The sequence below is a fragment of the Cetorhinus maximus genome, chromosome 6 (assembly GCF_964194155.1).
Source record: "Cetorhinus maximus chromosome 6, sCetMax3.hap1.1, whole genome shotgun sequence".
NCBI lineage: Eukaryota > Metazoa > Chordata > Chondrichthyes > Lamniformes > Cetorhinidae > Cetorhinus > Cetorhinus maximus.
In genome coordinates, this window is record NC_135884.1 from 115,009,891 (window position 1) to 115,025,345 (window position 15,455).

A 15,455-nucleotide genomic window follows, 5' to 3' on the forward strand; every position below is an offset into this window, starting at 1 on the left:
TGTCTACCACCTTTTTAGGGAATGAGATCAGGATCCCACCACCCTCTGGGTGAAAACAATTCTCAACCGTCCTCTAATCCTTTGACCAATTACTTTAAATCTATGCCCCTCTGATTATTTAGCTCTCTGCTAAGAGAAACTGGTTCTTCCCACTTTATCTAGGTCATTCATAATTTTAACTCCTTTTACCTCCTCAATTAAGTCTCCCCTTAGCTTCTTCTGTTCCAAAAAAGCCTATCCAATCTTTTCTCATAGCTAAAACTCTCAATTCCTGGCAACATCCTCATAAATCTCCTCTGTATTTTTTTTTATTCATTCATGGGATGTGGACGTCGCTGGCCAGGCCAGCATTTATTACCCATCCCTAGTTGCCCTAGTTCAGAGGGCATTTAAAAGTCAACCACATTGCTGTGGGTCTGGAGTCACATGTAAAGACAGCAGATTTCCTTCTGTGAATGAGATAGGTTTTTACAACAATCTACAACAGTTTCATAGTCATCATTAGGCTTTAATTCCAGGTTTTTATTGAATTCAAATTCCACCATCTGCCGTGGTGTCAACGACAAACTGTCAACGGCCTATTAAGGCCATTATCAAACTAATTAACCAGATTGATTGACCTGCCCGTCCAGCCTTAAGGTTGGTGGGCAGGCCGGGAGCCCAGGTGGGCCTTGGAAAAAGCATGAAACCTCATCCATGGGCGGGATGAGGTTTCGTGAGGGTTTTTAAAATTTTAACAAATGTTTCAATAAAAGTTATGGACATGTCCCAACTCATGTGACAGTGTCACATGAGGGGACATGGCAGGGAAATTTTTTTATTACCTGAAATTCAACTTTTACATCGGAGCCGATCTCCCTGAGGCAACACTTTGCCTCAGGGAGGTCTGTGCACTCTTTTGAACGCATACGTGAAAGAGCGCACTCCCACCTGAGGGAATTCTCCCCCGCCCGCAAAGGGAGCGCATAGCGCTTCCTGGCAGGCATCACGCTGGCCGAGTCTTAATTGGCCTGCCCACGTAAAGTTGCGGCGTGCCCCCGACTGGGGGCGCTGATCGAAGGCCCGCCTGCCTGCGCCCACTTCCGCACTTCCCCCCACCCCCAACGGGGGGAAAATGTTAGCCCATGAGATGATTGTATTGTACTTTATCAAATGCTTTAGTATAATCAATAAACCATGGGTAGAGGTCATTTTGCATTTCAATAGCTCTTTTTGCCAAGATTTTTAAAAGATCGATTGCATTTTGTGTTCCTTTATCTTCTACAAAGCCACACTGAGTGTTTGAAATCTCTGGTTTAATTTTCTCTCCAACTCTGGTCATTAGGATTCTGATTTACTACATGACTCATTAGGCTGGTTGTTCGATGTATTTTGCATTCCATTGCGCCAAGTTTCTTTAGCAAAGCGACAAAAACGGACTTAGATCTTCAGGGATAATGCCAGTGTTTTATATCTTGTTGGCTTTTCAGTTCATAGCTCTGCTGTTGTGTCAATAATATATTTTGTTATTTTTTAATTCTTTCTTGGGATGTGAGCATCGCTGGCAAGGTGATTTGTTGTCCATCCTTAATTGCCCTTCAACTGAGTGGCCTGCTAGGCCATTTTAAGGGGCAGTTAAGAGTCAACCATATTGCTGTGGGTCTGGAGTCACATGTAGGCAAGACTAGATAAGGGAGGCAGATTCCCTTCCCTAAAGGACATTAGCAAACCAGATGGGTTTTCACATGGTCAGTATTACTGAGGCTAGCTTTCAATTCCAGATTTTATCAATTGCTGTGATGGGATTTGAACCTATCCCCAGAGGATTTGCCTGGGCATCTGGATTACTAGTCCAGTAACATTACCACTACACCACCGTCTCTTCCCCACCCACCCCAGTGAGATCCTGGTGCTTTCCCATTCTTCATTTTGTTCAGCGCACGTTCTACTTATCACAAAATTTCTGGAACTGTGTCTTTATTTTTAATTGCTGAGCAAGATCCTCTATAATTGATGCACAATTTTTCAATGTATTCATTCCATCTTTCCCTGGTTTTGTTCTTTTCCATTAGAATCGAATCATCTTTTGCTTTCAAACATCCATTGGAATGAATAAACTTCTTATTCCTGAAATTTTATTAACAAGTTGATGAGTTACCTTAAGATGGAGTTTTTCATTGTCTTAATTGAAATGCACTTGTGGGTAGCAGGGCTATCAGAATGACACCCAGGGTATGGTCCACCCTACCCTTTTGCAAGCCCCAAGTCCAGCCGACCCAGCTGGTAGTACCTTCAATGGTCCCGCGCTCAGAGTTATGAGCAATGACCAACAGTGGATCCAGCAGCTTCCATGGAGGTGAAGGCGGAGGAGTTACAACCGCAGAAGACAACAGCTGGTTGGTGCCAGGCGGAAAATCATCTGGGAAGAGGGTCTGTGTTCCCTTCAAAATATATGAGGAAGACATGAAACCACCTCATGCTTTCCTTTTCCCCAGTCAAATATGGTCAGTACAAGCAATTCTTATCAAGGCAAGAGCATGACTGGGGTTGCCACCATTCATGTCAACACCTCATGCAGACGTCCATGGTACTGGTAGAGTACTGGTAGACCTGAATTGTCATTGTGCTACTGGGTAAACCTTTAAGGGAAAGCATAAGAAAAGAAAAACTGACACCAAAAGAATTGCTACTTAGAATGTTAGAACATTATATCAAGCAGGGAAAGCAGAACATGTCATTCAAGGGATGTGCAGATTATCAATCAATATTCTTGGTTTGTGTGAAGTAAGGTGGACGGGAGCTGGGAAGTACCAACATAATGATGGAGTCATTATCTACTCCGGTGGAGAGAAACATGAAAAAGGAGTCACAGTGGCTCCTGATCAAAAACATTGCAAGCCTCTTTTAGGATATTGGGCTACTTCTGGGAGAATTCACCTTGTCAGATTAGCAGGTACACCTTTCAACTTGAGCATTATACAAGTATATGCCCCAACCCAAAGTATGTCAGACGAAGACCTTGAAGTTTTCTATGAACGACCAGATCAAGCAAGAAAACAATGCAGTTCTCAAGATATCATCATTGTGATGGGAGGTCTCAATGCAAAGATAGGAAGTTCGCGTGTACAAGATATTGTTGGCCCACATGATCTTCGAGAACGTAAGAACAGAGCTGAAACATGTGTCAAGTGGTGCTTTTGGAACATTATTACAAACACACGGTTTAAGCATCATCCCAGGCAAAGCTGGACATGGAAAAGTCCAGGCGGCCAAAAAAAACATCAGACCAATTTTATTACAATAAATTGACGTTTTAGAAGCTCTACTAAACAGTCAAAATCATATCCTGGAGGAGACTGTCAGCAATTACATACCAGTGTTTGCTCCAATAAATATCAAGCTGAAAATTCCTAGTAAAATAAAAGGAAAGCCAAGGAGACTAGATCTTGAACGACTGAAAGACCCAGTCATTAAAGAAGCATTCTGAGCAGAGGTAAAGCACCGCTTTATGATGCTGCAGGTGGAAGGAATGATGAATGTAGAAGAGGAATTTAACACGTTCGAGTAGGTCTTAACAGAAAGCGCAAGAGTTAGGGTTCTGACAAAAGTGAAGCATTTCAAGCAAAAATGGATGACAGAAGATATCATGGAGTTGATGGAAGAAAGGAGAAAAGTAAAACGGTCCAAACTGGAATATAAGAGACTGAACCGACAGATAAAAAGGAAGTCTGCAAGTAATGGAAATAAATTCAAGGTAATTCTCAAAAGAATGAAAGGCAAGGTTAGGAATCTTTTTTTTAAACAGAGGTTTATTAGGTTATGGAATGCTCTATCAGAAACCGTGGTGGAAGCAATGCGCATAACAGCTTATAAAAGAGCAGTGGATAAATATTTGAACAAATTTAAAACTCAAACAAACGTATATAATTTTAAATTGTTATTAAATATCACCACCACCCCCCCACTACCAATCCCAAAATCTAAAGCTTTTAGAGGACATTGATCTAAAGGATCAACAACTGGCAGTTAAGAATTTATAAATACATTAGCAGAGGTTAGCTAACTTCTTACTGCACCCTTCAAGCATAACATAGAACTATAATTTTATGTTTAAATAATGGTAAGGCTAATGGTGCTCACTTATTTATGCACAAATGCTACAGCAACTTCAGACGAGGGAAAATGCACAAATAAATATGAAAATCAAGGAGTTGATGTCTAAGATGCGCTGCTCCGACAATAGTTTCCCAAAAAAGTCATCTCACTTTCTGGTTCACCACTGAAATGCATTTAATGACATGAAGGTGCTGTACTTGCTAAACTCACCACTAAGAATTGGGCTGAAGTGACACAAGAAGCTTGTTGTAGAACTGCCTAAAGTCTACATGCATTAAATTAAGCACATAGAATTTTAATGATGTTCTAAGTACAAACTATTGCCAATGAACCTCTCTAGAACTGAAAATTAATTATTACGTGTGTGGAGTCTCATGCTTTCAGGTTTTAATTGTTGTTGGATATTTCAAAAATGTGAAATCCATTTTTTTTCACTTTCCTGCCTGTTTCTTTTTACACTCCCTTAACCCAATCTTTCTTAACCTTTTCTTTGTTTCTATTTCTGTACATGATTGAACATTAAATTTATCCACTCTAATTTAGTTTTTTTTTATCCAAATGCGGCTAATTTCTAATTGGTTAGGGAGGTACACAGTGGCTTCCCCTGTTCACTCAGGTCTCACATGCCCAGTTTCCCCTGCTGTGAAATTATCAGTAATTTGCAGGCCAAAACAGTGTTAAGATTAAATAATCTTGGGCAAGTTTAACTAATGGCAATCACTTCTGCAACAAACTATGGCTCAATATGAATATAAATAGCTAGGACTGTCCACATGAATACCCAAAACATTAATTTTAAAACAAATCTTGCTTCACTCTCAATTGTTAAGCATCCCAATGTCGTCTAGAGTATTTCAATAGGGATTTGCTTCAAAGCCAAATACTACACATATTTAACATACCCGATTCTAAATTTCAGCATGCCCTGGAAGAGCTCTGGAGAATTAGAGATAAGCCAACCAATATGAATGACAAGTTCCTGTTGAAGCACTGCCTCCCTTTCATCATGCTGGGCACATTTAGTGTAGACAATGTTCTTTATGTCTCCTGGAGACAAGGGGTTTGAAATCACCGCTTCCTCATGTCCGAACACCCCTATTGTCACCTGGCAAATAGCAGTTAAGAAAACTTAGTGAATGACGTATCTATTTACATAGTACATATGCACATTAATATGAACCTAATTTTAGAAAATAGTGATATAATCCATATTTTAAAAAATATTGCACAGTAATATTTGTAATTCTTTACAGAAGACTGTTCAAATTTTTTTTTTTACAATTTCTTGTTGCCTTTAGAAACAATTTCAAAAATGGTTAAGCAATCAAGAAATAAAAAAAATTGTAGTTAATGTATGTGTAATGTATAGTGTATATATAAAAAATGCCATCATATTAAGCAATAAAAGCTATGAGCACGACAAAAACTAAAAGTGCAGCATTAAACATGCCAAATTGTTTGCACACTTTTAGTTTTTACCATTAATAAGGTTCCAAATTATTTTAAATTGTTTAAAAATTGTGCTCCAGTTTGTGGTGTGAAAGTGAGTCGACACAACAATTTGAATTATGATAGAGATAGCTAATAAGAATAAAAGCAGAACATGCAGAAACATTCATTCACTCAAGATGCCAAGTTGAATGTGATGAAAATCCTCCTCCAGATGCTGTATCAATTCCCTCTTGGCTGTTCACTTTGTTTCTATTATATGTTACTCTGATGTGTGTTGAAAGAAGATGCAAAAATTATTTTAACAAGAAACTTGAACATATTTGTGGAAGTTGAAATTGATCTGTGCGTCTAATACAATGGAGTGAGTTGTTTAAATATAAAGATATTCAGATTGCAACACCTTTTTAAAATATCTGAGCAAAGTCTAAACCCCAATGAAAGCAGCTGTTATTTAGCCACTTAGCTGCATTGTAAAAGAAAAACTCTCTGCTAAATTAATGAGTTTCAGCAAGCCAGGCATATACACAAAGAAAAATAAACACTTTGCTTCAGGAGTCTTATTCCTCATTCTTTGCATAAAATTATCTAAACATCATGGGTAATTCAAGCAAAATTAAGATCCTTTTCCAAATGGGTGATAGCATGGCAGAATGAGTTACAGCACAGCTTTCATCAATGGAATCTGGGCCTGAGTCCAGCTCTCACAGTTGAAAAGAAAATATCTAATTTCTGCTCACTTAATGGGTTACCAGCAAAATGGAGTTCAGTCAATTGACCCCAGTTCCTAGTAGGCATGAGTATACCATGTTCATACTTCTCCACCTGATTGGAAAATTCATTCAAACAAGCTAGAAAATGTACATATGCCATTGGAACTCATATTTTCACAGCTGATCTTTTGGGTGGATAAAGAAGGCAAGAAATGGTGATCACGTAAGAAAATGTTAAAACATTCTGTCCATCAGCACTGACATCCCTCATTTAGGTGAATAAAGAAGAAGGTGCTGTTCTTCCTGGCATTATGCTCTCTACGAATTGACTGACATGTTTCCTTACATTACAACAATGTCTTCATTTCAAAAAGTGCTAAATTGAAGTGTTTTAGGATGTTCTTAGTTTGTGGAATGTAAATTCTTTCTTTGTAATGTTCAAGGGAAAGAATTTCTTTCACTCACAACAGCAACAAAAATGAGACATGCCCTGACTGACATTTGTATGGCCATTCTTTACAGGGCATGGGAATGGAATATTGAGTGGTTTAAATATGAAAATATCTTATTATTTCACATGACTTACCCACGATATGTAAGCATTAGAAAAAAATACGACATGAAAAAATTGCAAAATTAACAGCAATACTTAATAAACAAAGGAAATTTACCAAATAGCTGTTATACTGTTGAGTAAGGTGTATACTTACTTGTTTACCCTGAACTAAAACCCTAGTAATTGATGGGGCAAGGCTGTCCACTTGTTTACCTAAAATACTTGCAGTGAAGCGTACATTAGACCTGGTAAACAAAAAACATAATTCTACTAGATATTGACTGTATAAAATAATTTAAAGTAGAGCCAACTAACCCCACAGTATTCAAACATATATGTCAATGGTCAAGAAAATAATTCTCATAGGTCAAAACTATTAAACAACTATGATTGAATAAACAGAAATTAAATACCATCCATTCAAGTCTGAAAAGGGTAAACAAAGCCATGTTGGAGATACTGAATAATAACCAAATTACCAAGAGACCCAAATGTCCTTAGCCACAAAAGAGCTAGCAATCAATTTTCTACTGCATTCATGCTATCCAAGCGCCTATCTGTGGGCACAAATTTTTGTAAAACTATTTTATTTCAATCTAAATCAAAACTGAACCAAGAACGCTACAGATGTTTCTAAAGGGTTCACTAGTAAAACGAGAACTTGACATTCCTAGAAATCAGAAATTCAACTCTGCATTTCTTAATAAGAGCAGAAAAAAAATCTCAAATTATGCTAAGGCGAGTGACCAATTATATGAAAATGATAGCTTTATTGTTAGTGGTAGTCCCAGATAATTGTAAAACCAAAGCAGATAGAATGCTAAGTGAACTGACCATGTATTTTACATTAATTCCTTAATAGTAGAACATGTAAAAACATAACCATGGTAAAGACTAAATAATACAGGGAATGCAAGAAACAATTTATCACATATGAAAGTAATAGAAATTTGTAGTCAAGGTCTTAAATGCTGACAAGGTGTACAAAACAAAGGAAGAAAAGTTCCTTGATGCCATTTGTGAAAGTTTGTATTTATACTATTATAACTACAAGTTTCAGCTTTGATAATGACTAGCATTTTCGACTCCCAATATTGGTATTTGAGACTCTTCAGTTTTAGACTCAATGGCTAGATTTTAACTTGGATGTGAGTTCTGTGCGTGGGTTCTTGGCTGGTTGAGTTCATGTTTCAGATTTCTGGCATTTTAACCTCTGATATGACCCCAATCCACCTGGTTTTGGGAGTTAAAACTCAGCCACATTATTGATCAAAATTTTCTGTCAAAATAATGGTGAGGCTATTGGCCCTCACCGTTATGCATGTGTAAATGGTACAGCAACTTCAGACAAGGAGCAGATGCAAATACTTTAAAGGTGTTGTATGAGTTACGTGCACTGCTGTGAGATTTGTGAAAACATCTCACCGTATGCCTCATTAACGTGCATTGAATATCATGAAGTTGCTGTATTTGCATTATATATTTCCTTCTGTTAATTTCAGCAATAAGTACTTCTAGGTTTCCCATCAGAACTCTTCCCTCAGCAAATATCGGGGACTGTGTTTTTCCATTTTTTGATTAATTAGTTCTCTCTTTTACCTTTCTGAATTTTCAGACCAATGAAATAAATGGCCAAAGTCATTCTACTGCAAACACCCTGATTGGTTCTGGAAACTGGGTGGAACTCATCCAATGGATGACTACAGATTTCAACTATGAGAGACCTCAATGGCAAAACCAGTGAACTATGGATCCTGATTTAGTTGTTGCTTGCTGCTGCTTTTCAGTTTGGAGCCTCATTCTTTCTACCACCTAATCCACAGTCTGGCTGTGATTCTTGGGTAAGTGAAAACATCTCACCATATGCCTCATTGACGTGCATTGAATATCATGAAGTTGCTGTATTTGCATTATATATTTCCTTCTACAAATTTCAGCAATAGATACTTCTATCCTTTTATTCCACCTTGAATTCCAATAAAGGCACATTTCAACATTTATGTGTTTTTTCAAAAATGGTTTCAGACTTCCAAATAGAAAGCAAGAACAAAACAATGCTCAGAAGACATCTAAAAAGCATCTAAAGCTACCCTGTAACTCATGTGAATGCAATATTCTTTGCAGTATATTGATGAAGAGATTTTAATGAGAAATTTTTGAAACCTCTATTAGAAATGTTTCACAAATTCAATGGGTGGAATTTTATGGCTCCGTCGTGGTGGGGGCAGGGCCATAAAATGCGGCGAGCCATTCAAAACTTCATTGACTTTGGCAGGAATGGAAGATCCCACAGGTGGGAGAGGCCATAAAATTCTACCTAATATTTTTTCTAATAAATACTTTTTAACAACTGATATTTCCTATTTTTCTGCCTTTAGTCTTGCTGCAAGATAGTCTTAAAGTCACACGTTTAATAAAGCATAATATCACATTCACATCTGCTAGGAGTATACGAATAAGAGTATGACATTCAGCCCCTCAAACATGCTAAGTCATTCAAATACATCATGGCTGATCAGTACCTCAACATTTACCAACTTTTGCTTCATATCCCTTTCTGTGGGGAAGTGCTGCCTGATTTTGCTACTGAATGGTTTAGGTTAAATTTTAAAATTATGTCCCTTTTTTCTTGATTTCCCCACCAGAGGAAGTTGTTTCTAAGGGGAGAATTTTCTCGCCATCGGGCTGGCTGGTTGGGAGCGGGTGCGGAGCTGATCGCTGCCCACAATCGGCTCTGCACCGCCATTTTACATGTTAAAGTAAGGCTGCTGACGAAGCCTCTGGCTCGCTCTGTCTGGCTGGCCTCATCCCAGCAGTAGCGAAAGAAAGTCAATGCACACCTGAACAGAGCATCTGTCACTTGCTTGACACAAGTGTGGACAGCTGACTGGAAGACTCCACAAAGATCATGCACCGACCCCTGGAAAGAACCGGAGACATAGAGGTTGAAGGCAGCCATGACCTTCGACGCCACTGGCATGGGATGTCCACCCACACAGTTGATTCAGATCTCAGGGCCTATCATCTGACAGATGGAGGTCATTATCTCCCTTGAGAAATGGAGTCTCCTTCGGAACTGCACCTCAGACATATTGAGGTAGCTGCTTCGCCGCCTGTATACCCTGGCAGCAGGATAGTGGCATCTTCTGAGGTCTCTTCTGCCTTGCATTTCCTGTTGGCCCTGTGCCCCTTGTGCCTGCGTCTGTCCTCCCAAAGATGGACGCCAGCCTCCTCCCCCTTCTGGCCCTCCCTTCCTCCTCAGAGGAGGTGCCTCCAGTGGAGAGCACAACTCCCATTCCCAGGGTAAGGGAAGGCTTCCTAAAACCAGCAAGGCCCTAAAAATGATGTCTTTTCGAGAATCCTGACCTGAAGCTTGTTATTCCTGTCCAAGCAGCTGTGAAGAGATTTGAAGTTTTCCTGCTCACACAGGCAAGTAGCAGTAAGTTTAAACATTAAATGTCTACCAAAGACGACTCGCAACCCCACTCACCACTCTTATCACGCCCATGGATGAGGTTTATAAAAATGTGGTCTACCCGCCTGCCCGTTGCACCCGTGCGACGATCTGAAGATCACACGGGCCCCGAAAAATTGCTGTCAATTTTAACTGACCCGTCAATTAATGGCAGGCGCGCATTGGAGATCATCGCGCACCCGCCTACCGAAATATCATGATGCCGCACGTCATTTTACACATCAGCGTGTGGGGCCCACACCCGCACACCGATGAGAAAATTCTGCCCTAAGTATGTGCTCCTTTAAATTCTTTTCATATTCTAAACACATCGGATTAGTTCACTCCTCGATCTTCTATACTCAAGGAAATGCAAGCCAAGTCTATACAACCTGTCTTTGATTCAACTATTACAATACTGGCACCGATATTAAAGGTGATAGCGTGGGAAGTACAATAAAAACCCGGCAGACCCTCATGTACATAATCTATGCAGGCTCCTTTGAAATCACCCCTTTTCTTATAAATAAAACAGGAATGCTGAAAAATATCTGGGATATTCTTTCCTATATTGTTACCTGACCTTGGATTATTTATTTACTCTTTACTTTCTGACCATGGTTCTGATGTTTTTTCTTATCTTTAGGTTATCAGTTTTATCATTATTTCTAGATGGCCCAACCTTTATTGGTTTAAAGTCCTTTTACAGTCCTATTTATCCTTTTAACTAGGACCTACATCTCACCACAGTTCAGGTGCAGTCCTGCAGTACTATAATATTGTGTATGGAACACCAATATTGTGCTACAATCTTAGATATATTTAGCAGGTCTGTGGACAGAGATTCAGAGTTAATGTTTCAGGTCAAGGATCTTTCTTCAGAACTGAAGGAAGATAAAAATGTACTAAGTCTTGAACAAGTGAAAGGAGGGAGAGGATAGAGGAAGAACAAAAGGGAAAGTCTGTGATTGGGTGGAGGGCGGAAATGCTGACAGTATTCCGAAGGAACTATTCCCTCTGTGATACCCTGGTCCACTCCACAATCATCCCCAACACCGTGTCCCCTTCCCATGGCACCATGCAAATACAGATGTAACACCTGCCCTTTTACCTCCTCTCTCCACACTGTCCAAGGCCCAAACAGTCTTTCCAGGTGAAGCAGTGGTTTATGTGTATTTCAAATTTAGTATATTGTATTTGCTGGGAGACCAAATGCAGATTGGGTGTCTGGCAGAATGCTTCCGCTCAGTCTGCAAGCACGACTCTGAGCTTCCAATAGCTCACCATTTTAATGTTCCACTTTACTCTCACGTGTACATCTCCATACTTGACCTGCTGCACTGTTCTAGTGATGTTCAACCCAAGCTTGAGGAACAGTACCTCATCTTTCAATTAGGCATTTCACAACCTCTGGACTCAACACTGAGTTCAACAATTTCAGGCTGCGACCTGTGTCCCCCAGTTTTATTTCTGTTTATTTTTTTGCATGTACTGGTCTTAACATTGTTTTTCAGGTTTTTGCTTTCGGACACAGTTGTTCATTATTCTGCCATTCACACCCACTTTAGGCAAGTCTTTTGTTTCCTTACTACAACCATTACCACTTCCTTTGCCTTTTGTACCATGAAATATTTTGTCAGTTAATCTCTCCTGCCCTCCACCCCATCACAGATCTTTCCTTTTGTTGTTCTCCAAACACCCATCCCTTCATTCCCCCTTTCATTTGCTCAATGCCTAGATCATTTTTATCTTCCTTCAGTTCTGAAGAAAGGTCCTTGACCTGAATCGTCAACTCTGTTTCACTCTCCGCAGATGCTGCCAGGCCTGCTGAGTATTTCCAGCATTTTGTTTTCATTTCAAATTTCCAGCATATGCATTATTTTGCTTTTCTGTTACAATTTTGTTATTGACAAAATTATGCTTGGTTAAAACAAAAAACTTTTCATTGCGAACTCTCTTTCTTCAAGCAAAAGTCCTAAAGCGAGTAGCTAAACATTGGCCTGATGGTCACTTATTTTAGAGGCAATTATTTTCTACAGAGATAAAGCATTATCTCATACCAGCACTAACTCACTTAGAGAGTCATAGGTGAGTATGCATTGCTAGGTCAGATTCAATCCACAGCAAAAAAAAGGTCTTGAAATGTTTACCCATTGTTGAAAAATTGTTTTACAGTAGAATAAAATGCTCAGCATGGTGCATTATAATCTTAACAGTTCATAATATTCATTACAAAAAAATAATAAATCTACATTTATAAAGGCTGAAATACATGAAAAGTTTGAACTCTAGGTATCACTGGATCACAATCCTTCTCATCCTGTGAGTTCAGTGTGGTCCCAGGGCTCCATCAATGTTTCTCCTCACTGCAGAAGGCAAACAATGGTGGCCCAATGAAATCTGGACTTCCATTTCTCCCTTTGCAATTAATATATGTCTTAATGTGCACATTTCCTAATCTATTCTACAATACTCAGTGCTAAAGAAATGTGTGGATATTTCTGGTAGTGTCATTTAACAGAAAATTTGGATTTGTTTGAAATTCCTGCCACGTGGTGGTACGTAAGTTATGGCTCATACCAGCAATAAATTCCAATTATTACTGAATGTTTAATTACTCCTTTCTCCCATCTTTTGTGGAATATGTAAAGGGATTGAAGCCAAGGTGGGCTATCTTGGAGTAATATGATTTTTGATATTTATGAACAAGAATACTTATGGCAGAAAAAAAATGGAAGATGATCTCATCTCTATTATTGCAGCCAGGAACAAAGGTCCAAAAATTCGTTGATGCCTTTTAAAGATGCAAACATGGTGGATGGTGTATGTATGCACATTCTGCAGCAGAAATAATTCATTCACCATAGTGGGAAAATCTCCCATACAGCCATTCAGAAATTCTGCCTGATTCAGGCATTAGCTCCTTTGTAAATATGAGCAGATGACCTAATACTTGTTTGAGGCCACCATTCTGAAACCAGATTGTCCTGCATGTAATCTGCTGCTTTCAGGGTGAAAATCCTAGGAGGGACTACTGGAGGTGCCACCAAACAAGTAAGTGCATCTTAAAAAACACTTATTTGAATGTGGAGTCGACAGGTGCAGGAGCGCTTGTCTTGGCTCACAACAGTCCTGAAGACAGTTGCTGGCTCTCACTTGATTGTTCCCCATTGCCTCATTCCTTTCGGTCACCTCCCCAACTTCCTAGGACCTACCAGGGTATCGCAGATGGGGAAGAGCCGGCTTAACTTGGTCCTCTTAGAACCACAGCTCAGTGACAATATGCTGATGAAGCTGATGATATGTTGGGTGAGATCAGGTTACTGGCTTCTAGAGCATGTTGCCCATTTCAGGCCAGAAAACGGGCCCAATCAAATTACCATGCCATGTTTTTTGGATGCTTTAAAGTTACAACATTTGCGTTCAATGGGGTAGATGGGGCATTCGTCAATGCAGGGGTAAACTGTGTTCAAAATTATGCTAGTTTTCTGGAATGAAGTTAGAATGCAAGTTTCCGCTCAAACTTATTTACATAATCAAAAATGTAAAATTGCCCGTGAGCCAGTACAATTGGAATCCAATGCTTTGGAACAAGATTTATTTATTTTTACCATCCTTGATATATTTAAGAGTCATAATCTGGTGCAGTTTTATTAATGCAGTTGAAAATGGGTTTATTATTAAAAAATAAGCTTTTTAAAGAAGCATCTTGTCCACCACCTGTAAGCAGCCCGATTTTAAATAACTGAAAACAACTTTAAAAAACTGTACAGAATCATTTATTAGTTTCATTGGAGTAATGTGAATTCGTTTTTTTAGTAAATTAAATACTTTTAATTTTAAAATATGCTTACAAATGCCCTTGTCCTTAAACAAAACAGCTTAATTTTAAGGGTATCCCCAAAAGTCCACAAATTGGTGTAATTAGCAGGAATTTGCCATGATGATTAATTTGATTTGGGTCATGGCCAGTTTTGTGTTAGGTCTGGCTTCCTGTAAGATTTTTTTAAACCAGAGCCAAAGATTGAGGAAATACAATTTGGCCAATTTTGGGTTAATTGTGCTGGAAATACCAAAGAAATTAACAAAAATTCTGCCCAGCATGTCAAGACTCAAGGTGAGCTGGGCAGCATGGACACCTTCCTCATTAAAAGGAAAAGCTTTATTGGAACCCTTATTGCCTTGACTAAATACCCAGCTGTACAGCAGCAGTGGGGTTAACATGTAAGCCATCATCAAATGGGATGTACCATTCTTCCATTTGGAAGGAGAAAATGTCAATAATCCTGGTACACCTGCAGCGATTCTTCCACTAACTGTCACAAGAAAAAAATTTTAGTACATTTTTATTACAAAAGCTGAAGTCTTCTTCAGTAGCTAAATTTAGTTCATGACCCACATTTCATTGTAAGAATATACTATGATACACAAACTGCATGAGAAGAACTGCCATTAATCTCAGTTTCTCCTTAGCAGCTGTTAATTCCTAACTCTCAGTACAGTACAAAATAAAAATTCCAAAAGTGATAGTAGGATTGTGGGGAAGCTAAATGCAACCTCCAACATTGTCTACATTTCCTCTGTAACCTTCCTGCTTCCACTATTCTATACATCCTAGTTGCTCAGAAATTATTTTTGGAGCCCCCCCCGCCCTATTATATCCTGCCTCTGTCCCAACCTCAGACAGTTAATGCCCAAACCCATGCCTTTGACACCTTCAGACTCAACCATCCCGATGATTTCTTGGATGGTCTCCAAGTTGCCATGCTCCATAGACTTCAGTTCATCTAAAGCTTTGCTAACTGTATCCTATTCTGCACAAAGTACCACTCATGCATCATTCATGTACATACAACCTACAATGTCTCTGGTCACCAACACATCCAATTTAAAATTCTAATCTTTGTATTTAAATCTATTCATGACATCATCATACTTTAGGAATGATGTGAGGGTCCTTGAGAGGGTCCTGGGGAGATTTACCAGAATGGTTCCAGGGATGAGGGGTTTTAGCTACAAGGTTAGGTTGGAAAAGCTAGGTTGTTCCCCTTGAAGCAAAGGAAGCTGAGGAGAGATTTGATAGAGGTGTACAAGATTATGACAGGTTCAGATAAGGTTGACAAAGAGATGCTGCTCCCATTAGCTGGTGTACAAGGATGAGGGGACACGAGGTTTAAGGTTTTGGGCA

General features: G+C 39.2%; 1 protein-coding gene across 5 annotated transcripts in view; it reads right to left on the bottom strand.

Annotated features, from left to right (window-relative positions):
* Window positions 1–15,455, bottom strand: part of phkb (phosphorylase kinase, beta) — a 270,585-nt gene that overhangs the window by 19,599 nt on the left and 235,531 nt on the right. For 4 of the 5 annotated variants that reach the window (XM_078544342.1, XM_078544340.1, XM_078544343.1 and 1 more), the window contains 2 exons: window positions 6,968–7,058; window positions 4,998–5,200 (listed from right to left, as the gene is read on the bottom strand). In XM_078544342.1, coding sequence (XP_078400468.1) covers window positions 4,998–5,200; window positions 6,968–7,058 — 294 coding nt within the window. The remainder of the gene's footprint in view (window positions 1–4,997; window positions 5,201–6,967; window positions 7,059–15,455) is intronic. The other variant, XM_078544341.1, reaches the window with a different exon arrangement.